Source organism: Vanessa atalanta, chromosome 30 (assembly GCF_905147765.1).
Source record: "Vanessa atalanta chromosome 30, ilVanAtal1.2, whole genome shotgun sequence".
NCBI lineage: Eukaryota > Metazoa > Arthropoda > Insecta > Lepidoptera > Nymphalidae > Vanessa > Vanessa atalanta.
Genome location: NC_061900.1, coordinates 4,605,183 through 4,629,196, shown reverse-complemented (window position 1 = coordinate 4,629,196; position 24,014 = coordinate 4,605,183). Strand labels below are relative to the sequence as shown.

Below are 24,014 nucleotides of genomic sequence, written 5' to 3'. Positions count from 1 at the left end.
GTTGGCAGTCGTGCATATGGGACAACGGCGCTGTGAGAAATATTAACCATTCCTTACATCACCAAAGCGCCACCAAACTTGGGAACTAAGATGTTATGTCCCCTGTGCCTGTAGTTACCACTAGCTGATGCATCCTTCAAACCGGAACACAACAATACCGATTACTGCTGTTTGGCGGTACAATATCTGATAAATGGGTGGTACCTACCAAAGCTTACAGAAAACCCTACTACCAAGCATTTCTTAAAATCAAAATATATATATATATATATATATACTGCCCGGGTCCGCATATGACTCTATTCCACATGATGGTAAGTGGAAATAGTGTCCAAACGCGAAGACGACTAGTACAGTCAGCAAGAATGAACCGCACTAGTCGCCCTCGCCATGGAAGCCCACAAGATGCCTCTTCACGCCCTATTTTAAGTCACCCAAGTTATTTGCCAAGTGATATAGTTATCTCAACACACCTGCTGTTCTCTGATCTGCTGTTGCTGTTCCGGCGTTAGAGTTGGTTTGTTGTGTATCGGCAAGTCGTATATCGGTTCCGGTTTATTCTGTTGCTGCTGCTGTTGCTGTTGTTGCCCTTGCTGCTGCTGTTGGGCTTGCTGCTGCTGCTGCATCTGCTGCATTTGAGCCTGCTGCTGCTGCTGTTTGTAATGCTACAATTTTTAATTCATCGGCATTAGCTCAAATTTGTGATGATACACTATTTTTTTAATATAATAAGTTTAATCAATAAGACATTAAGTAAAAGATTAAAGATAAAATTTATTTTATTTAATGAATGAATGAATTTATAAATAGATGTGACCGCGGCTTCGTGCGCGTTTGATTTTAATAAAAAAGCGTGGCTTTACTATTATTTTAAATATAATTCGAAAATAAAAGTAGACTAAGTTACTCCTTATTGTTTCGGCTATCTGCCAGTGACGGTCCCGTAAAAATTTTAGTTCCAGTGATTAGCCGGAACAAAACAGACAGAAAGACAGACAAAAATTGTAAAAAATGTTATTTAGGTATATGTACCGTGTATACATACATATGCATTCAGTAAAACGCGGTTATTTTAAAATTACAAACAGACACTCCAATTTTATTATATGTATAGATAATGGATGTTATGCGTCCGAGTCAAATACCGATGTAGTTTTTTATACCAATAGATGGCGTTGTGCTTTCTGTTAAATCGCGCTGTCAAGATAATTTCACTGGTGTCAGTTATGTGATTTCTGATTTTACTATTGTTTCGAGTTTAAATATAGTTTTAAATCAGCGTTGCAGATCGATAGTTAAAACTATCGATAGTTGACCTCGAAAACTATTCAGGATATCGATAGTACTATCGATAGTATGTATTGATCAATACTATCGATACTATCGATAGTATCGATAGCTCTCCGTGAGCAATACTATCGATAGTGGCAATACTATCGATAGTATCGCTAGTTCGCTGTAAGCAATACTATTGGTAGTAGCGATACTATTGCTACTATCGATAGTATCGATAGTTTTGGACTATCGATAGTCAGTAATTTTTTTCATTATTCCTTATTCCGCACAAAATGTCTTAATTCTAAAAACAAATATTGTTGTAAATTTAATTTCATTTATTTAAATATACATTAAGTTGGCCTACTAAATTACTTATCTTGAGAAAGTAATACTATCGGAAATTACTGGCTATCGATAGCACAAAACTATCGATACTATCAATAGTATTGACACGTGACAATACTATCGATAGTCTATCGATATGCAGCACTAGTACCTACCCGGACGGGCTTGCATTGCGTTTATACTATAAGCATAGTTACCTGCAATCGTATCTGTTCCATTGCGTTCGCATTGACCTTCCCCTCCGCCTTCAACGCTGCCTGCATATTCACCTGGACGGGTATCGAGCGCTGGAGCGCCTGCAACTAAAACCATATCTAATGAACCACTACTAAACATAATTACATTATACAACGATGTCTTATAGCAGTTCAAAACCTTCTTGAAAGATCATTTATGTAATCCCTTTAAGGGTTAAGTAAGGTAAGTTTATACTTCAAAAACAATCCAGCGACTACCTCTTTCTCTAAAAATAGAAGCCGAATTACCGAACTGTTGAATTACTAGTAACTTCAAACATTAATTAAGGCAAAGTTCTAAACGAAATGATTTTTTAATTTAAATACTGAAATTGAAAAAAAAAAGTTCTTGCAACCAAAAACTCCTTGGAAGTTTCTAGATTCAGATACTACTTTCCGTTTGCCAGCATTAACTGAGGAAAAATCTAAACAAGAAAATCGAATTATGATAAATCCTCTTTTAGTACTTATCAACATTACATAAATAATTCCTGTGCAACCTGCTAGACTTGCCAACTTGGGCTGTGAGATGTGTGTCAGTGTATTTAGATAAGACGCGTTTGTGGTAGGGATATCCCCAAGGGGATAGTGACTCAGGACTGTTTCAGAAGATGAAGACGAATATGTTATTTTACAAGAATTCAACTAAATACATTTTATAAAATAACCTTTGGTTTAATTTCCGGTTTCTCAGTCACAACCATCTTCGCCATTTTATCAGCTAACTGTTTCTGTTGATTCTCGATCGCCTGCCGCTTCTGCTGCGCCTGCGCAGGTGTCAGCGTCGGCGGAAGAGTCTTGGGAAGAGCCTGTGAATATTCATTACTAATTAATACAGTATGCTTTCACAGACTAATGTATCAATGGCCTGTCTTTTCAATTAAGCTTCATCATGTGCAGTTTTTAAAAAAAAAGACTTAATTTTTTTTTTTCGGATTGAATTTAAAAAATAGTCGTTTTGGCAATTAGCAATATATAATATTTACTCTAAAGAACTCTATTCAGTAAAAAAATTATACTGGTTGTGCACTCACTGGTGGTGTCGAAGACTGCTGCGGGGTCAATGGGGCTTGGGGAGTTTGCGGAGCCGATGGCAGCTGAGGAGGCGACCGCTCGGGGGTAGAATCAACTTCTCCCTGCGAAAACGATTACGTACAAACACGCGCCTCCACAACATTCACATATAACATTGACAAGCAATTTGAATATATACCGTATTCTACAAACATGATACACATCAGACAATAACACAAAAAAAAAAGTTTTATTACGTAAAGATATTGATAACTAAACTTTAAGAAGAAATGGGGGGGGGCATATTGACGTATTGGGATATAAAGCTAGTTATATTAAACATCCTTGTCGGTCCAAAAGCTAATACATGAGTCTGCAGATCGCCAAGGTCTCCAGTTCGAATCCAGAATCGAACTAATATAAAGTTACTGGGTTATTCTGAAAGGTTAGACATTTATCTCATTTATCGAGATTAAATAACATCACACTGCGTTGCATGATGTGTTAGAGGGGGGGGGGGGTCTGTGGTTAATTCGTTAAAGTGAGAAACCACGCGCGGTTAGTAATAATCAAAATATACATACATTTGTTTTACATTTCTGTTTCTTCTTATTTAATATAGATCGTAATCTTTCCCTCGTCTCGTTGAAGTTACGCGGCACCGGTGTCGTTAATGGCGGCTGGAATTAATCAAATTAAATTTCATATATTTATTTAAGGTATTGCGACCTCTGTTTACTTTCACAATTCGATAATTAATCATTGTTAACAAAAAAAAATGACAAGAAAAAAAGAGCCCGATGACTATCTGTCGTCGGTACTTCTCGGGTATGAGGTATTTCTTTCCTAACGGTACAATTTTAACAATAAGAAAGTATAAATTTGAATTTAGAATTCGAATATAGCAGATTCCAAGGACATTTATTATAGGTAAGCGGACGACCAAATGGTCTACCTGGTGTACTACTCATACAGATTGGTGGCAATGCACCATCAATGCCACACCAATACCATTCGTAATGAAGAATAACTAACAAGGTAGATACTCTTGTGCGCAAATGTACACAAACAAACGTGCAGTACCCATTCCCTCCCTCAGACGCAGAACCAATAGCTTCACGTGCTCTTCAGAGCACGGGAGACTTAACCCTGACAACTTTAAACTTCCGAGTTATAATTCATTATATTGTTGAACGAAGGCTGAGTGACGTGGCTTGGGAAGTGACGTCACCGGACAGACGACGTGGCATAAGAAAATATATGACACGCGGGCGGCGAGGCGGCCATCTTTAGTTGACATGAGAGATAGAATTGAATAGTCGGTTGCTTATGATGTGAGTTCTTTAATGTTTTTGTTATTTTGCTGTATATAATTGTTACTTTAATTAATTTTTACTTGGTGGTAGGGCTTTGTGCAAGCCCGTCTGGGTAGGTACCACCCACTCATCAGATATTCTACCGCCTAATAACAGTACACTGTAGTGTTGTGTTCCGGTTAGAAGGGTGAGTGAGCCAGTGTAATCGCAGGCACAAGGGACATAACATCTTAGTTCCCAAGGTGATGTAAGGAATGGTTAATATTTCTTACAGCGCCTTTGTCTATGGGCTGTGGTGACCACTTACCATCAGGGGGCCCATATGCTCGTCCGCCAACCAATGCCATAAAAAAAAAAATACTTGTGTTATTTATTTTTTTAATGTTTTGACGAATGATAGATTATAATATATTAATAGGGCATTTCTCTTTGATATTGAATATATACACAGTGTGAACTCCATGTAACGCCACTCGATTTAACGACAAACTCCCCAAAGCGTCGAAATCCCTCGACTTTGGTTGGTTCAGCTCGTCTTCCGTACAATGATACACTCTATATAGCGTTACACCCAATCTCAATAACGACACACTGAATTATAAAAAACCTTTTTCTCATTCGCCAAAAATAGTAAAAACAGCGCGGACGTGTACGTGTGAGCCGAGATGGCCCAGTGGTTAGAACGCGTGCATCTTAACCGATGATTTCGGGTTCAAACCCAGGCAGGCACCACTGAATTTTCATGTGCTTAATAATTTATAATTCATCTCGTGCTCGGCGATGAAGGAAAACATCGTGAGGAAACCTGCATGTGTCTAATTTCAACGAAATTCTGCCACATGTGTATTCTGCCAACCCGCATTGGAGCAGCGTGGTGGAATATGCTCCAAACCTTCTCCTCAAAGGGAGAGGAGCCCTTTAGCCCAGCAGTGGGAAAATTTACAGGCTGCTAATGCTAATGCTAATGGACGTGTACGTTCCTTTGTCGCCCTAGCCCGTAATGAACTGTCGGCATCATACATACCGAACTTTCGAATAAATCTGCTCTTCAGTTTACATATTATGATTGCTTGCGCGATAAAGCTTTGGAAGCAGCAAAAATTATTAAAAAAGTACTAGTAAGTTATGTATAAGTGATAAAATTACAACAAAATTACTGGTACAGCCAAAGACGTCAGACGATAATAACAGAACGTACGTAATAGCGTTCAAATAAGGCTTGTTTTATCTAATTACTAAGACAAGTCTGAGATAAACGTTTTTTTTTTTTCTAGTACAGTTTTTTATTCTCTCCATTTCTCACAGAGTCCCTTGAGTGACGTTACATAATAAACACAAATTGATATTAAAAAGAAACCACAGAGTTTCTTTAGTCGTTTAAAGATCAATAGACAAGTGTGATTATATATTAAATGAAGGAATTTCATTTTATTAAAATATAAAAGCCACAGCCACGTGCACGACCCGGGATTTGAAACAAAGACCTCGAGATCTGCAGCCTCGCGAGCCGCTAGACTAACGAGACATTAGTGCGGGCGAGTTATCTCACATTCAAGAAGAAGAGAAAGAGAGTTACAATTACCGCATGTCCGAATACGGTGCAATAGCAGCAGTTGCAGGGCTGGTCGGCGGGACCCTCGCCAGCACAGCTTCCGTGGCCAACTGTGAAATACAACAATTATTTATTTATATTTTTATCGATACTCAGATTGATAATGTCAATGGCACTGTAGTACATTCGTTAGACACCAGAAACTTGCGAATGAAGCGTGGACTTCATCAAATCAAATCAAGCAGGCTCTTACAAGCACTTTTGAATCGTCATTTAACAAACTATTTAAAGTAAAGCTACCACCGGTTCGGAATGTAGATTCCACCGAGAAGAACCGGCGAGAAACTCAGTAGTTACTCTTTTTCAATATCTAAAAATACAGTCGTGTTAGTTAAATACAATTATATATGTACGTTATGTCTCCTGCCTGGAAGTCACCTTCACTTTTGCTGAAGTAGGTATCTTGTGTGTTTACAAGACTGATACATTTACACGCGTCGTGGGTTCTGTTGATTAAGTTACGTGCAGGGGCGTGTTTCAAGTGATGAGATGTGTTCAATGAAATCGTGTGTGAATTTAAATTAAGTAAAAATTGCATTTTAAATGGTTATTTGGTTCTATTTTAAAGAGGGTTTTTTCTTTAAGAAAACACCACCCTCATAGTGCTTGCAAAACATACATTGCTTAATTAAAGCCTGCGCTGGTTTAGAGGAGGGTCAGTTAGGACACTATTACATGCCCCCACTTCCCCGCAATAATTGATTACACGTAAAAAAGATATTCTATCAGCCTCGTTCCGAGCACACTCCATTATCACACGGTACGTGTCTTCTACGACGTTAAATATTCTGCAATTAGGAGTAAGTGTGTTTTACCCAAGAGAAAACCAAAGTTATTCAATGGAATGTGACCGGAACGGAAGCGAAGAGCTATGATAATTGAAGACCTGCTCATATTGACACCATCAAACCGAAGAAAGTGTATTAGTGTAACTCACCTTTACAGACATGCTGCTGATGGCTCCCATTTTCGCAGGCCTTCGGCGGCTGTTTCGGCTTCTGCACCACCTTCTTCTCCTTCTTCTTATCGTCTAGGACACTCTTGTTTTTATCATCGTAGCACTTCACTATATCGCCCAAGCACACGGACGAAACGTCGGAATCTTTACACGCGTCACAGACACAATCATTCGTCCACTTGCAGCTGTTCTTCGGTGTATCGCAGACGTCGCTCTCCGACTTCGTCTGGCCGTTCCTCGACATGTTCCTGAAGGCGACCGCGTTCAACGTCTGCTTCGCGTTCCGGAGCGCCTGCGCTGAATATTTCGCCACTAGCTCTTTGTCTTTGTCTTTTAAATCGGCTTCGACTTCGTCCGTTTTCAGCGTCTCCTCTATGTCCAGCAATTTAGCGTCGATGCTCGAACATATTGTGATTACATGTTTTTTATATGTCTCTGGGACGGGAAGGCCTTGCGTTATGTAAGACTTTATGGCATTGAAACTATCTAGGAGGGATTTTTCACCCTTCGAAGTCAGTACCGCTTCGCATTTCGCTAGAAGAGCGTAACTCTTGCACTTTTTATCGTCGTCCTCGTTATTCGGTAATTCCTCTTTCTTGACTGGTTTCGGCGGTTCCTGGTTCGTCTTCTTGACGATTCTAACGTTCGCTTTGCCGATAATTTTGCTTAGACCCCGAGCTGCAAGGATCTCTGCTTCGCTCGCTTGAGTTTGTACGACTTTGGTGGGCGGAGCCATTTTCGAGAACGAGTCTCTCAACATGTCTTCCAATTGCTCTAATCTATACAACATAACGAGCCATTCGTCCCCGGTTAAGCCTTTTTTGGGTAATGTCTCCATATACTGTCGATTCGTTTCTTTCAAACGATTCATGAAATAATCTTTCTTTCTATCGTTCGACATCGTCGAAAAATCCGGAGCATTGTCTAACTTCCTTACTTCTAATCCCGTCAATTCCTGGATAACATTGATAGCTATTTCTGGATCCAGAAATATCCAGGTCACGAGCTGCTGCGACTCGGCACATCGTCTTACGACGTCCAGATATTTAAACTTGAGACTTTTCACAGCCGACTTTTTATCGTCGGACATTTTCGACAATTTAACTATTAACAAATCTAGAGTGTTACCGGCGAACGTGCTCAGTAATTTATTTATCTGTTTGAGTGTTTCTTTTGAAGCCGAACACCCTTCGTTATCTGAGTCGTCATTGTTTCTATTCAGTTCATCTATCTTTTCAATTATCTTATCACTTTCGCTGTTGCACTGTTTCGACGCGAGGTCTTGGATCGACGAGTAGAATTTGTCTAACATAATTTCAATTTCATTTTCTAATATCTCGATTGGTATACTTTTAAGTTTGGTTGCGACGTTGTGTTTCCAAGAATTGAACCTCGATTTGACGATATCCCGTAACTCGGTCATACTCAGAGCATCCTTCACAGAATTATCGAACAACGTCGAAGCCTTCGAATACATTTCCGTATTTAAACTGTTGCGCGGCAGGAATAGTAGTTCCTTGCCTTCTTCGAGAAACTTCGATAGCTCCGGACTCTTATTCTGTTTGAGGTAATCGAAAGCCTTATTAATAACTACTTGAGCTGACGTAGAAAATAGAAAATCTTTGAAGTCGTCCTTATTGTTTTTGTTCTTAACAATGTTCTGCAGATCTTCTTCGTCTTTTAGTATTTCGGTGATACCTTCGAATTCGAAGACATCGTCATCGGTCTTGTATCTCCGGTTAATTTTACGCTTGGCAGTGTTTTTAGTTACTTTAATGTTGTCACGCTTCGACAGTTTCAGTTCGCGAATCTGTTTCAGCGTTTCCGGCGTCAATTGAGCGTCGTTATTGACATCCGGTAGACTATTCATAATGGACGCGAATTCTGGTAGTTCGGTGCTGGCGTTTGCGAATTCGGACAACTTCGATGCGATCTCCGGCATATTCGCCAACGTCTGGGGCATATTCTCGACTAGCTCTGATAGTTTCGACATTGCGACGTTCATATCTATCGGATCGTCTGCGTCCATTTTTTCTAGAAACTCCGCAGAATTCTTGTCTAGTGTCAGCATGACTTCGACGATCTGTTCTAGAGTGGGAGGCTCGTCATCGTCCCTCTTCTTCGCATCCTTATTATATGAATTGATTATATTCTGACATTCCTCCATTGCTTTTTTAATTTTCAAACCGAATATTACATATTTGAACACGTCTACGTCGTCTTCGTCTCTCTCTTCGTTATTGTCCGTCTCTTTCGTTTCATTTGCATCCCTCGCTCTCGCATTCAGGGGTACATTAATATCCGGCACTTGGGACTGGAAATCAATAACCTTATCGTCTTTATTGAATATTTTATTAACAGCTATGATCCTCTGAGACTTTTGCGTGTAAACTGGAATCGGTTCGGTGGTGGTCGGCGACATTTCTTGCAACGGCGGACTCACCGAATCGGGATATTTACCGTCAATGTCTGTTTGCATCTCGTATTCGTCCTTCGGATTTCCCTCTGGACTATTCAGTGCAAAATTAGCGAATTTAGCGAGACATTCTTTCATCTCTTTGCAAATATCACCCGTCTCTCTTTCGCCTACTATCGTTTCCGTATCGCTTATGTTGTCTTCCTTGTCTAACGGGAACGCTTCCGGCGGTTCCGCTTCTGATTTAGCGCTATCTATTTCTTTGTAGGGGGATTTTATGTCTTGGTTGTGGTGGGAGACTTTACTTTTGAGCATTTGTAATATTTTATGGGGTTTTATGATCGCTTGGGACAGTTGAGGTTTTAATTTTCGTTTCGGAGCTGACGCCATTTTCTGTAATTTTGGACTCAAATTACGACGTTTCCGTTTCGGTAGGTCGGACACGTTGCAATCTGGTAAGCTGGAAACGAATTTCAAAATTCCGTATTAGAAATATGTCATTGACCTTAACCCATGATGAAATCGATTAAAAAAAAACGATTTTAAAACTTTTCAACCGAGAAAGATTTAATATAGATTCAAATCAAAATACTCTATATTCAAGAATTATCTCTTAAAGCGTCATGATGATGTCAATGGATTAAATATTATGTCAAACTTTTACCGGTTTCGAATGTAGATTTGACCGAAAAGAATGGACGAAAAAACTAGCAAATTACATTATTGATATTATTATACCCTGTATTAAAATAACTTAAATTAATGTATAGTTCACTTTAGAGAAACACCCACGACCTCACTCGCGTTTTAGGGGTAGGTCACGAGACTAAAATATTGTCAAATTCGGTTCAGTGGTTTGATTTTTCAGTGGTTACTTTCGCATCTATAATATTATAACGTAGAGGAAGTACCTCTCCCTCTCCTGCCGCAGCTGGTCCTCGAGCCACATCCGCAGCCGGTGGTAGTAGAGCTGCTGGTCCCGCATGTGCATCACCTTCCGCCGCACCTGAAACGACACGCTCGCGGTAGAGGGCGGCCGGACCCGCGCGCCGCGCCTCTCACACGCACCTCCTTGAAGCGCTGCAGGTGGTACTCGGGGCACAGCAGGCGGCACGGCGCGTGCGCCGGCGCGGGCGGCGGCGAGCCGGGCGGCGGCGGCGCGGGCGCCGGCCCGCCCACCAGCTGCGTGCACACCTGCGGGGGGCTCCACTTACACTCCGCTGTTGCGCTGTGCCTCCTCTACGAAAGCTAAATCAGCTCGTTTCGATAAAAAATACACGTCCGGCTCGAAGGACCGATTCTAATTGTGAATTGACTGGTCGATACTGATGATAATTTTTCATACAGTAAGTTGATATTCACGCCTTGCGAGGAATTGCGGAAGCTACCCAAAAGAATAGAAATACAATTTTTAACCCTTCTCATTATCCACGAAAAGTTATCGATCCTACCGTGGACAACCTCTTCTGCTTCCGATAGAGCTGCAGCTGTCGTCGGTGCACGTCGGGCAGACGTCGGTACATGGCCATCAGCTTGCGATCCACTTCCGACAGACCGGCGTGCACGCGACGTCTACGATACAAACACATTCGACTATAATGAACTGTTTTTTCTGCAAATTCTGCCATATAGCAGCCCAGCATCAGAGCCCAAGCGGAGAGGCGCACCTGGCGTCGCGGTCGGTCCAGCGGTCGCAGTGGCGCAGCACGCGGTCCATGAGGCGCTCGATGGCGGCGATGGAGCGCATGAGGCGCCGCACGGAGCGGCACAGGCGCCCGCCGCCCGAGCCCGACGACGACGACGGCGACGACGACGAGCCTGCCGCCGACATATTATCTGATCAACCACTTTAAACTAGTTCGCGTCACACAGTTACGTCAAAATTCAATTGTATATGCAAAATTTCAAGTTATCGAGATCCTCGATCGAGATCGAGGCAACGTGGGCCCACCCCCATTAAAGAAAACTCGCGCTTCAACCTTAAGAATAAAGTTTAGAAATAGAAAAAAACGGGTAAATTGAAAAAAGAAGCCCCCCCCCCTCGATTTTAGGACACTGGAATGAGCTTAGACGGCCCCGATCTTTCCCACTTATACTTTTCAAATCTTGCCACGCCAATTACATGATCACATACTACCTCACATAGAAGAGCAAAGCAGCGGGCCAGAACTAGTACGTTACATTATAACATCTACATAAGAATCATACAGGCTCTTGTCAAACCAATGCTTCCACTATAGTTCTAAAAATAATGACTCGTGATTTCGATTTCGAAGTACTATATAAAGCAAATAAGACTTTTTTTAAGCGAATGGAATGAACCGATGGTACGACTGCCCATAGACATGGAAGCTGTACGCGTAGCCAAAGCGCCATCGACCAAGTTTCCCTTGTGCCCATCTATAGTTAAACCGGCCCACTCATCCTTCAAACCGACACACAACAGTATTTAGTAATACTGTTTGGCAGTCTGGCATATCTACCTACCTAGACTGACTTGCGCAAAACCACTAAATATTAGTAGTTTTGTGCGATTAAACTAAAAATCTGAATAAAACCAAATGAAAGTCACAACTCACTGTCGTCAAGGTCATCCGTGAAGTTCGAGTCGCTCATATCCAAACCCGAGTTCGACTTGCTCAGACGATCCTCGAACGTATCGGGAGGCCTGGAATAATACACCAAACAGTCAGTACGAACAAAATACGATACGTACGTATAATTGATAGTTGTAGCCCGCGGCTACTCTCGCGTTTTCGCGATTGCTAGTAAGGTGTTAGGCATGAAAAGAAGTCTACGTCCATCCCTGGGGTTGAAGCTTCCATCAGATTCGGTTCAGTTGTAAAGTATAAACAATGTACAGGCAGTCCTCGGCTTACGTCGTTTCGAGTTACATCGAACTATGTTTTGACACTATTCCCGAAGCTTACGTAATTTGTTGTATCGAATTCCGGCACAGGAGAATTCAATTGTCGCGAGGTCAATGTCACAGCAAGAAGAAAAAACGAAGCAATCTAATACGTCTCGACTTACGTCGTTTCGTGAACCTAACAATACGAGGACTGCCCGTATATAAAATTTAAGGTATGTGATTATTAGATGTACTCTTATTTTGTTAACATTATATACCAAGTGGAGTCGAGATGGCCCAGTGGTTAGAACGCGTGCATCTTAACCGATGATTTCGGGTTCAAACCCAGGCAGGCACCACTGAAATTTCATGTGCTTAATTTGTGTTTATAATTCATCTCGTGCTCGGCGGTGAAGGAAAACATCGTGAGGAAACCTGAATGTGTCTAATTTCAACGAAATTCTGCCACATGTGTATTCCGCCTACCCGCATTGGAGCAGCGTGGTGGAATATGCTCCAAACCTTCTCCTCAAAGGGAGAGGAGGCCTTTAGCCCAGCAGTGGGAAAATTTACAGGCTGCTAATGCTAATGCTATATACCAAGTAAACATATAAAAGGACGATGCCTAGAGATGACAGGACCTGTTCGCATTTTCTTGGTATACGTGAGCCTTTTCGTTCCGCTATTTATTTTGCTAAACTTTTTTCATAACATTAGCAGCCTGTAAATTTCCCACTGCTGGGCCAAGGCCTCCTCTCCCTTTGAGGAGAAGGTTCGGAGCATATTCCACCACGCTGCTCGAATGCGGGTAGGTCCACACATGTGGCACAATTTCGTTGAAATTAAACACGTGCAGGTTTCCTCACGATGTTTACCTTCACCGCCGAGCACGAGATGAATTACAAACACAAATTAAGCGCATGAAATTCAGTGGTGCGCCTGGGCTTGAACCCGAAACCAACGGGCCGTCTCGGCTCTCTGTGGTTAGAACGCGTGCATCTTAACCTTTTTCGCGTCTAATATTATTATTCGTGAATTACTGAATGTCGTACTGATCTGTTGTAATGAAAATAAAAATTAAGCGAGGCCGTGGTCTGTTGTTTTATTTGTGTGTGTATGTGTGTGTGTGTGTGTATGTGTGTGTGTGTATGTGTGTGTGTATGTGTATGTGTGTGTGTATGTGTGTGTGTGTATGTGTGTGTGTGTGTATGTGTGTGTGTATGTGTGTGTGTGTGTATGTGTGTGTGTGTGTGTGTGTGTATGTGTGTGTGTGTGTATGTGTGTATGTGTGTGTGTGTGTGTGTGTGTGTGTGTGTGTATGTGTGTGCTACTGGTTGCTAAAATTATAACACGCTTACTTGGCGCCCGTCCCGTCCCCTTGCTGCAACTCCCTGCTCGAACTGTCAGGCTTCGAGTCTATCGCCTGAAATAAATATTTAAAATAATATATATCGACTGATCAGACCATCTATAGTCTATTGAGAAGGAACAAACCTTAGATTCACGTATTTGATACGATTCGCTAATAACTCTGCTATAAACACTACTGAGAGTTTACGATTAATATATCTTTATTTATAACACAACACTGTTACACTTAACTACTTATATCCACTTTAATTTTACTTCCAAAGTTCCGATAACAGTTTCGTCGACGTTCAAACGCCAATCGCAAATCCACAGTGAATATCACAGATTAATCGAGCTCTCGACCAATGACGTCGCGTCGATTCAAGGTCAAATGTTGATTATTTGGCAAACAAAATTAAAGTGGATATAAGTAGTTAAGTGTAACAGTGTTGTTTTATAAATAAAGATATATTTAAAACAAATCAAGTAAAATACTTCATTAAAATAGGCTTTTATAAGTACTTTTGAATCGTCATTTAACACACTATATTAAGTGAAGCTACCACCGGTTCAGAATACAGATTCTACCGAGAAGAACTGACGAGAAACTCAGTAGTTACTCTTCTTTCCCAACATCTAAAAATAAAGTCATGTTAGTTAAATACAATTATATATGTATGTTACGCAGAATTAATCACAAACTCTCAGTAGTGCACAATATAACTGAAATATTAGCGAATCGCATTTAAATTTACCCGTCTGGGTAGGTACCACCCACTCATCAGATATTCTACCGCCAAATAACAGTACAGTGTATTGTTGTGTTCCGGTTAGAAGGGTGAGTGAGCCAGTGTAATCACAGGCACAAGGGACGTAACATCTTAGCTCCCAAGGTCGGTGGCGCATTGGTGATGTAAGAAATATTTCTTACAGCGCCCTTGTCTATGGGCGGTGGTGACCACTTACCATCAGGTGGCCCATGAGCTCGTCCGCCAATCAATGCCATAAAAAAAAAAAAAATTACCGAATTCCATTGGAATAATAATAATAAATAATTTTACTGCCAAAGTATAATTCTATTATACGAACTAAAACTCAACTAAATAACTCTCGCTCCAGTAGGTCGTATAATTATATTTAAGCGTTTATAATCGTAGGTTTACCTTGTCTAACACATCCTTAGTCCCATTGAACTCGTTCACGGTTTGCATCATACCGAAGAAGGATATTCTGAAACATACAAATTATATATGTTAAAATCAACGATCACACATCCTACATAAACTCTGATGGAAGCCATCGTATTGGAGGGGACGATATCAAATCAATTTTATTCGAGTAATTGAAGTTTACTCGAATAAAATTGATTTGATATCGTCCATAAACAGATATAAACAGATTTACAGTGTTTTTTTTGCAATAATCAGTGTCCTGTAATGGATAAAAGTGGGGGGGGGGGGGGGTAGAAATAAACTATGTTCTATCTAAAAACTATACATCCAAACTCAAAAGTAATTTTATATGTGAGGTGACAGTCTTGAGTGTTCATTAATATTAGTTTAGGGGGGGGACGGAACCACAGCCTAAATCCACGCTTTTTTTTTTAAATACACTTTTAATAAATAATAAGATTTGTTTATTAATTTAGTCTTAATAAACTTTTTAATTAAGTAAATGGTAAATTGGTTACATTTCCCGGTATTTTATTATATGTGCGTATACCATTGCCCAAAAACGTTCTCTGTACCGTATGCAAACGGAAAGTAGGGGTTACAAGTTTATTCTTGAGATCCTACCTCATTAGTTTTTAAAATTAAAAGTAAACATGCTGACCTCGTCAACTTAGCGACTATGCTTGGGAAATTTAGTACGGGATGGTCTTGAGACTTGTAAGTTTATTACCTCAGCAGTTGCTTTCGTTGTTGAGCGCACAGGGTCCTCGGAGTGAGACAGTCGCAGCGATGTTTGTAGCCCGACCAGGCGCTCACTGTCAAATACACATTACAGATTAGGACACAGCTTACCGCAGAGTATAAAAAAACTACCATCGCCTTTGAAGTATCGCGAAATGCCGCTCGTCGCGATTGCTGCAGGGTTGCCACATTTATACTTAGTCTGTTCCGTATTTATTGAATGGTATGACATGTATGGAGGGTACCAGCACCAAGAATATAATGAGTATCTATATAATAAAAAAAAATACAAAAACATCAACGTGCTCGTCTCGTGGCGGCTCGGGCTCGCCCCGCGGATTGACGACGGCCAATCCCCTCGGCGTGGTTTAACAATAGTCCCCGTGTGCGGGTGCGTACGTACGGTCGTGCGGCGCGGTGCGCGCAGCCATGTGCGCGAGCCGCTCGCTGGTGGAGCGGCGCTGGTGCGGCGCCAGGCAGCGCGCCAGCCGCGCCCGCGCCGCCTCGCCCCACGCCGCGCCCTCCTCCGGGACCATCTCCACCTGCGGACGGCGAGCCTTAGTGTCGAGGGGGGAGCAACAAAGAGAATAAAAAGAGACTTATGACGACATCCCGTACAATACCTTAAAAGTAATAGACGAGGCGGTCTTAAAATTATCCAGCAGCTTGCACAGTCTCTCCATCGCGTATCTGAGAACAAAAACATTACATCAAGACTTTAATTCTAAAAAAAACTTAAAAGTTAATTGTTTCACCCGTGACACAGGGACGGATGTTCCGACGAGACGGAAACTCATCTCTGATTGGAGGAATAGTTTAATAAACGTCACACATTAGACATTTCTTATCTCAACCATACAATTTGGAAGACAAACAAATACGACGTCTCCTGTGGTCAAAGTTAAGCGGGGTCCCTCAAGGATCAATATTTAGACCCTTTCTATTCCTTACACGCATAAATGACACGTTCATTATTGGAAACAGTGAAAACTTCGATAAACGATATTGCTTTAGAGTAAATAATTGTAAATATTTGAATGAAAAATTGACAAATTATCGTTGTATACTTGAATTATTTATAAGTCTAGATAGTGTCGTATTACTAAAGAACTTAAACAAACGTGGCAACTTTGTTATCTATGTGCGTGTTGGTGTCACGCTTGACACTACCATACGTCATACTACTTTACCAGTGTGTGTGTGTGTGTGTACACAAACAAACGTTGTCCACTATTTATAATGTAAAATCCGAAGTACTTACAACATCACACACATTACTCTGATCCCGACGTAAGTAGCTAAAGCACTCGTGTTATGGAAGATCAGAAGTAACGACGGTACAAACACCCAGACCCGAGACAACGTAGAAAACTAACGAACTTTTTGTACGAACGAACGTGGCGTACCCATGAGAACCGGTGTACACAACACTCGACTCGACTCGGTCGTTAAAAAATCTAACTGAATACAAGCGAATTACTCACTGCTTATCAAACGGTCGTTCATAAACTCGACAGAGACAGATGCTGTTGACGATCTGATCGGCCACTTCGTTCTCGCGCGCTAACCTTATTAGATGATTCTGAATAATCGAGGCACCTGGAAAAATTAATAAACCATATCATTTTTATTCAAAAGCTATAAAATAGATCACAATAGGTAATACGATCGACGTAAAACAATTATTACTGTTTTTCTTGATAGTTTGACTCGATACAAAATACTTTTCCAATAGTTTTTAGCTTAAAAATTCCGAAAGTACTAGTTAGAGGATATTTTAATTTAATTGAAGTGATAACTTCTTATGGGAGGGTAAACCGCTTCGTTACGTAACGCGTTACTGCGACAGTCTGTCTGGCTTCCCTTTCTCACACATACGGCATAGCAATATTCTTCTCTCTCTCTAATTTTCGGATAGTTTCAGTTATCACTTCTGTCGGGCGTCCCGAGTCGCACACGTATTTTTTTTTTAACTAAATTGTTTTTAAAAATAATTCAATAATTTTACCGTCATCACAAACTTTGACACGCTGTAGCCTCTGGAGGTCCCAATCAGCTGGCCGACTATCCCTGCCCGGAGTGAGGCGGAGCGCTCGAACTATGTTCGCACCGATGGAGACTGTGTTGCCACCTAGAAAGCAATAATTGTTCACGATTTAATAAAAATCAATGGGAGAGACAAACATTTAATGACTTCTTACAGTTAATTATAAGCTACGGTTATTTAATTAAAAAAGCATTTTTTTCTTAGCAACACTAGCATCTTTATACATCTACCTACTATCCGTTATACCGATCCGAAAGGAGCAATAACTTAAGCTAATATTAGATTTTGAATTGTAGTAAACTATTCTGCTCGCCACAAAGCAGGCGTTAAAAAACAAACGAGCAAATGGACCACGTGACCGTAAATGTCCACCTCAGCACACGAACGTCAGAATTACTAGAAGAAAAAACTTCTTACAGACGGTACCGGCGCTAATAAATACCCAAGACATGCTAAGATCTTATTGATTATCATTATAAACTTTAGAATCTACATCTTGCACTTCTAGACATGTTTTTTTAAAGGCACATTAATATTCGTGAAATAAATTAAAAAAAAAAAAAATGTTTACAGTGGCGAATGGGCTACAGGCTCACAAATGAATCAAGCCCCGATATCATGTGCTATTAAATGGTTTAAATTCACAAGATACAATACAAGAAATACCTAACCGCTTCTATTTTAGCAACATATACGATATATACCGTGCGCGAGGTCGGCGAGCAGCGCCGCGAGGAAGCGGTGCAGCGCCGACGCGTTGTTGGCGAGCGACAGGCACAGGCGGCAGTGGCAGCCGAAGCGGGCGCGGTACGACCAGTCCGACTTCACCATATCCACGCTCCTGGGGGGGGGGTCGTTGTTACATATAAGTCGAAATCGGTTCAACCGTTCCCAGATCATATAGTCACACATATAGCAGATTTATACATATGAAGTAGTTTACTTCTGAATTGCTTAGTAAGTAATAGTTTAGTTGAATGATGTAACCTTACATAGTTTTAAGGATAATTTTTTACCAACAATAACATAACATTGTAAAAAATTTGAAATTGGTCCATATAACTCATCTGTATGGACTTTTGTTGCCTGAAATTATATGATTATTATTATTAATATTATTTGATGATATACTTACATATTGGTCCCGATGAGTGTATACATGAGAGCACTTATTTCACACCAAGAATGATAAACGCCCAGCAACCACTCCTCAACGGGCTTGAACGGTATCTCCTTCGAGTTCATCGCTTGCTCAGCTTCTGGGGACAAGTTTTCTATTAGTAATCCGTCGCCTGTGATATTCATACAAGATTAAAAAAAAAGGTTTTACGTACCACAAACGAAATGCAATAGCGCGGCCTCGTCTTCCGGGGTCACCACTGGCTCCTCGCATTCATAAATGTCACCGCTCAACCTAAAACAGATGCATTGCATTACGACAATACTTCAAAGTTTTTTTTTTTAAGGCATTGGTTGGCGGACGAGCCTATGGGCCACCTGATGGTAAGTGGTCACCACCGCCCATAGACAAAGGCGCTGTAAGAAATATTACCCATTCTTTACATCACCTATGCGCAACTAACCTCGGGAATTAAGATGTTATGTCCCTTGTGCCTGTGATTACACAGGCTTACAATGGAATGCGATTCGATTCGTACATCAACTGTTTTAGAAATGGGGGGGGGGGGTTACTTACACCACTGATCTCGAAATCTATATATGTATATAAAAACGAAATACTTATCATATACTTATCATATCGAAATTGAGCATTAAAAGGTTATTGACCTTCTACACATAATCCAACTGCTCTTTTCCACGTGTTGCGTTATCAGATCTATTGTAATATACAACATGCAAAGGACTCACATGTCAGGCGCCGAGTCCAGAGCTGCGTCATCTTCGAGAGGCATTTCGTCCCGAACACTGTCCTCTGCAGATGCGAGAAGCTGTAACATATCAAGAGTTCCATAGTCAGACCCATCGGGTAATAAATTAATGACCTTGAATCTAAATAATCATTGGTGTTCATGGTTGAGAAAAAGTTAAAAGTATCAAAACTAACCTGCAGTATATCCTCGTGCCGGATCAGAAAGTGTTCGGGGTCAGGCGCGGTCGGGTCAGCACTGAGAAGAGGCAACAGGAACTGGCCCATCGCTGGGGGGTCCACCTGCTGAAGAATTTCAAAACATTTTTAGAACAACTTGCCTGTCAACGCTGCGCTATTGTACTGGTCACACTACACACTGGATTAAATGTCGTTATATTTCTTGAACTCATTTCATTGAAATGAACTTATATCAATATGTAAATCTTATGTTAAGATGAAGATAAGAGCCGAGATGGTTCAGTGGTTAGAACACGTGCATCTTAACCGATGATTGCGGGTTCAAAGCCCAGACAAGCATCATCGAAGTTTCATGTGCTTAATTGTGTTTAAAAACTCGTACTCGGCGGTGAAGGAAAACGTCGTGAGGAAACCTACATGTGTCTAATTTCAACGAAATTCTGCCACATGTGTATCCACAAACACGCATTGGAGCAGCGTGATGGTGCTCTAAACCTTCTCCTCAAAGGGAGAGGAGGCCTTAGCCTTAAGGAAATTTGCAGCCTGTTACTGTAATGTCATCTCGACAATTTTATGAAAATAAAACTAACCGACTTAGTCTTATAATACGTAATGATTATACTAGTTCCCTAATTCGTAAAAATTGTTTAAATTAATAAAACGGTTGCGTTAGTTTTAGGAAGTGTAAGATTAGAAACAGTGTTAACATTTAAATTTTTAATCTGAACTATAAAAAAAAAAAAATAAATAAATATTGGACAACATCACACACATTACTCTGATCCCAGTGTGAGTAGCCAAAGCACTCGTGTTATGGAAGATCAGAAGTAACGACGGCACCACAAACACCCAGACCCGAGAACGTAGAAAACTAATGAACTTTTTCTACATCGACTCGACGGAGGTCGTCAAAATAGATTAGTTACGTGTTTTTTTTTTTTTAATTAACCTACGTGTGATTTTTAATATTACAGTATTCCTTACCGATCCTTTATGCTGATAAGACGGACATTCAATGTCCAATCCGCCTATATCCTTGCCCGAAGAGGTATCAGTGCTGCCAGCTGTAAAAATATATAGAGTTTTATTTAAATTGCAATGATAATTTGATTCGGTCAGATCCTGCAAGCTGAAAGCTTCCTCTAATCTTATGTAGTTGAAATTTTACACGACCTGACCCGACTCCTCAGTCATTCAATAGCACAGATACAACACACGAGAATTTGCATACAATTTTTAATAAAAAAAAAATAATACTTGATCATTTAAAATCTTTGAAGATTTTGAATGCAATGTGAATCTATATGAACGCTAGAACTAATTTATCATCGCACTTGTCACTTCAAAATTGATTTGTGGAGGGGGGGGGGGTCGTATTGCAGAAAAGAGATAATACTTGTAACGTTGCGTAGTCAAGGGACACACGAGACTCACAGTTGTCGAGCTCGGTCCACTGGTCGTCGGAGTCGGAGTCGGCGCCCACGTCGGACGCGTCCGACACCACCTCCACGCGCCGCACGCGCAGCGACGCCGCGCGCCGCGCCACCGCGCTGCGCCGCCGGCACATCTGCGCATCCGAATCATTTAAGATTTTATTGATATGGAAAAAGTAAAATGATCCTAAGTTCTTTTTATATGGTATCGGTAGGTGGACGAGCAAAAGGGCCACCTGATGGTAAGTGGTCACCCATAGACAAAGGCGCTGTAAGAAATATTAACCATTCCATACATCACCAATGCGCCACCAACCTTGGGAACTAAGATGTTATGTCCCTTGTGCCTGTGATTACACTGGCTCACTCACCCTTCTAACCGGAACACAATACTGAGTACTGCTGTTTGGCGGTAGAATATCTGATGAGTGGGTGGTACCTACCCAGGCGGGCTTGCACAAAGCCCTACCACCAAGTAACCACATATTTTTTACTAGTTGTCGCTTGTGGCTTCGCTCATTTTAGGTTCCTTCCTAAATTTAAACTTGCTTCACGCCAAATTTCATCAAAATCGATTCAGTGATTTCCCCGTGAATGCGTTAGGGTTTTTTATTTATTTAATTTACAACATCCGCGGGCTCAGTTGCTGTGTTATACATACATAGTTATAATAATCACAAGAGTCGACATTAGAGAGCGGCAAAGGTATAAGAGCGTAATATCGTCTGCCGTCACGACACACGAGTCGTTCCTTACCCCGAAGCTCCCGATGTTTTACATCAAGAAATATATACAAAAGTAATAATTATATCAAACGGTTTTTAACGAGAAACTCATACATTCTCACAAAGGATTTAACTGAAGTACCTTACTACTTTAGTAAATCAAATCAGATCAAGATACACTCCAATCGAGTGGGCGCTAACAAACACTTATGAACCATTTTACAGAGGATGTCAACCATTTTTCTTTGTACAGAAATATCCTAAGATGAAAATATCGGTGTTCACATCCAATTCTAGATGTCGCCCCGTCTCTGTTTAACTTTAAATCGTACGATATGTGAGAAAGAGATGAAACGAATGCGATTACGAAATCGGTTTCACGTTCGCTTCGTCTCTTTCTCACAGACGGGTTACTGTTAAGTTAAAGAGAGACGGCGAATATTTCATGAGTTTCATGTTACCGTACTTTGAATGCTTTGACGTACCAGAACGATATTCATAGTTTTTTAGATGCGGTGAAAACGGTTACTCGTCAACATCGAATCGACGACACACGATTTTAGACCAGTTTCGGTTATCGGATACATGCCTAGTCATTAGTGTTGTAATATCCTTTAGAACACAAACGTTCTTTAACGATTCATTAATGTATTAGACCAGTGATTCCCAAAGTGGTCCAGGTGGACCCCCAGGGGTCCACGGGAGACTTGCTGGGGGGTCTACGTAGGCGTGAATTAAAAATTTGGGGGTCCATAAGATGTTGTTTTTTTTTTTTCTTCATCAGTTTGAGAGAATCACTAACAAATTCATAGACTTTAATTGCTGAAATACTCATAGGGTTACTAAGAGCAGATTTAAAAGCACCAATATTAAACAAATTTAAATTTACTTCATATTTTAGTGTTTCTCTCAAACTGTGGTTACGGAAACATGCCAATAGGTGGTCCACGAGAAAAATAAGTTTGGGAACCACTGTATAAGACTACCAAAAGTGAAACATACTCAATCATTATGAACTTCAAACTTATGCCCATCGTAGCGTATTCATCATGAAAAATTTGGACAGTTAATCTTACTTCTTTCCCTTTAGCGATAGGACGCCTCCGTGACACGCGCTGCGGACGATGGGGCCGTCTCGATCTGCCCCCCCTGCCTCCCGACCATGATGATGACGAGGAACCACTGCCAGAGGCGCGGTGACCAATCTGAAAGTATAGAAAAAAATATCTTAACAATTATACATTACAAAAGTTTTAAAAAAAAACTGACCTATATCCTATTCCAATGGAAGTAGGAATAAAGATAAACAAACCTTTATTTACGTATTTGATACAATTCGCTAATAACTCAGCTATAGACACTACTAAGAGTTTATTATTAATATATCTCTATTTATAATACAACACTGTTACACTTAAATACTTTAATTTCACATCCAAAATTCCGGTAACAGTTTCGTCGACGTTCAAAACGATATCTTTTTTTGCAAATCCATAGTGAATATCATAGATTAATCGAGCTCACGACAAATTATATCGCGTCATTTTGCTGTCAAATTGGTGATATCGTTGGAATAGAGCATAGTATGATTACTCATGGTATGAAATACTCCAATTACTAGTCTATTCCAATCACAGAAGAAAAGGCAAATAAACAAATACGACCTTGAATTGACGCTATATCATTGGTCGAGATCTTTAATATAATCTGTGATATTAAGTCATTCCTTAAAATTTTATTTTTGTCGGCGAAGTTGTCATCGAAAATTAATGTGTATATAAGTAGTTAAGTGTAACAGTGTTGTATTATAAATAAAGATATATTCATCGTAAACTCTCAGTAGTGCACAACATAGCTGAACTATTTGCAAACCACTTGGATATTTCAAACTGACAGCTACACTAAGCATCGCTGTTTAGCGATAGAAAATGTTATGTGTGTGAATGTGTGTGCGAGCCAAATTCTCTTACACGAAACTGACCAGTATTTTCATTTAATTAACGTTAATAATATATTTTTTTAAACTATTTTTAAATTCATTATCAATGCATGTGTTATTGTGTAATGTTATATGTAATAAAAAGTTACCATTTAGATTCATTAAAAGCTAAAAAAGTAATGAAAAGGACTCGAAAAACAGAGTTGCTCAGTTCGTATGTTTATATATTATCTTTGTGTATGTTCAGCCCTAACTCTGGGATATAGATGGATTAGCAAAATATATATATATATTTTTTTTTTGTTAGAAATGAGAAAAGATTTATTCAAAAAATATTGTTAGGACCATTTTAATTTCATGAAGTTCTGATTATGTCTTGTGAACACGTAATGCTATATGCTATTACAGTTGGTTATATTTATAAGTCTTTATTTTTTCTGTATAAAAACAGACTAAAGACAAAACAGTTCAGAACCTTTTTATCATCTGTGCTTATGTATTATCAATAAAAAC

At 40.3% G+C, this 24,014-nt stretch overlaps 1 protein-coding gene across 9 annotated transcripts in view; it reads right to left on the bottom strand.

Moving 5' to 3' along the window:
* LOC125075366 overlaps positions 1 to 24,014 on the bottom strand; it is a 37,183-nt gene that overhangs the window by 10,657 nt on the left and 2,512 nt on the right. For 2 of the 9 annotated variants that reach the window (XR_007120201.1, XM_047687101.1), the window contains exons 2-28: positions 22,639 to 22,767; positions 20,839 to 20,971; positions 20,389 to 20,468; positions 19,402 to 19,509; positions 19,206 to 19,285; positions 18,671 to 18,750; positions 18,472 to 18,595; positions 18,041 to 18,177; positions 17,298 to 17,420; positions 16,774 to 16,888; positions 15,913 to 15,979; positions 15,693 to 15,831; positions 15,279 to 15,363; positions 14,540 to 14,606; positions 13,385 to 13,449; positions 11,755 to 11,843; positions 10,843 to 10,993; positions 10,627 to 10,747; positions 10,244 to 10,369; positions 10,087 to 10,181; positions 6,739 to 9,635; positions 5,772 to 5,851; positions 3,458 to 3,553; positions 2,894 to 2,995; positions 2,528 to 2,668; positions 1,821 to 1,925; positions 474 to 665 (exon numbers count right to left, since the gene is read on the bottom strand). Coding sequence is in view for 8 of the 9 variants with exons in the window: in XM_047687101.1 (XP_047543057.1) it covers positions 474 to 665; positions 1,821 to 1,925; positions 2,528 to 2,668; positions 2,894 to 2,995; positions 3,458 to 3,553; positions 5,772 to 5,851; positions 6,739 to 9,635; positions 10,087 to 10,181; positions 10,244 to 10,369; positions 10,627 to 10,747; positions 10,843 to 10,993; positions 11,755 to 11,843; positions 13,385 to 13,449; positions 14,540 to 14,606; positions 15,279 to 15,363; positions 15,693 to 15,831; positions 15,913 to 15,979; positions 16,774 to 16,888; positions 17,298 to 17,420; positions 18,041 to 18,177; positions 18,472 to 18,595; positions 18,671 to 18,750; positions 19,206 to 19,285; positions 19,402 to 19,509; positions 20,389 to 20,468; positions 20,839 to 20,971; positions 22,639 to 22,767 (5,727 nt within the window). In the remaining variant the exon portion in view is untranslated. Of the gene's footprint in view, positions 1 to 473; positions 666 to 1,820; positions 1,926 to 2,527; positions 2,669 to 2,893; positions 2,996 to 3,457; positions 3,554 to 5,771; positions 5,852 to 6,738; positions 9,636 to 10,086; positions 10,182 to 10,243; positions 10,370 to 10,626; positions 10,748 to 10,842; positions 10,994 to 11,753; positions 11,844 to 13,384; positions 13,450 to 14,539; positions 14,607 to 15,278; positions 15,364 to 15,692; positions 15,832 to 15,912; positions 15,980 to 16,773; positions 16,889 to 17,297; positions 17,421 to 18,040; positions 18,178 to 18,471; positions 18,596 to 18,670; positions 18,751 to 19,205; positions 19,286 to 19,401; positions 19,510 to 20,388; positions 20,469 to 20,838; positions 20,972 to 22,638; positions 22,768 to 24,014 lie in introns of all 9 variants that reach the window. The other 7 variants (XM_047687106.1, XM_047687105.1, XM_047687104.1 and 4 more) reach the window with 7 other exon arrangements.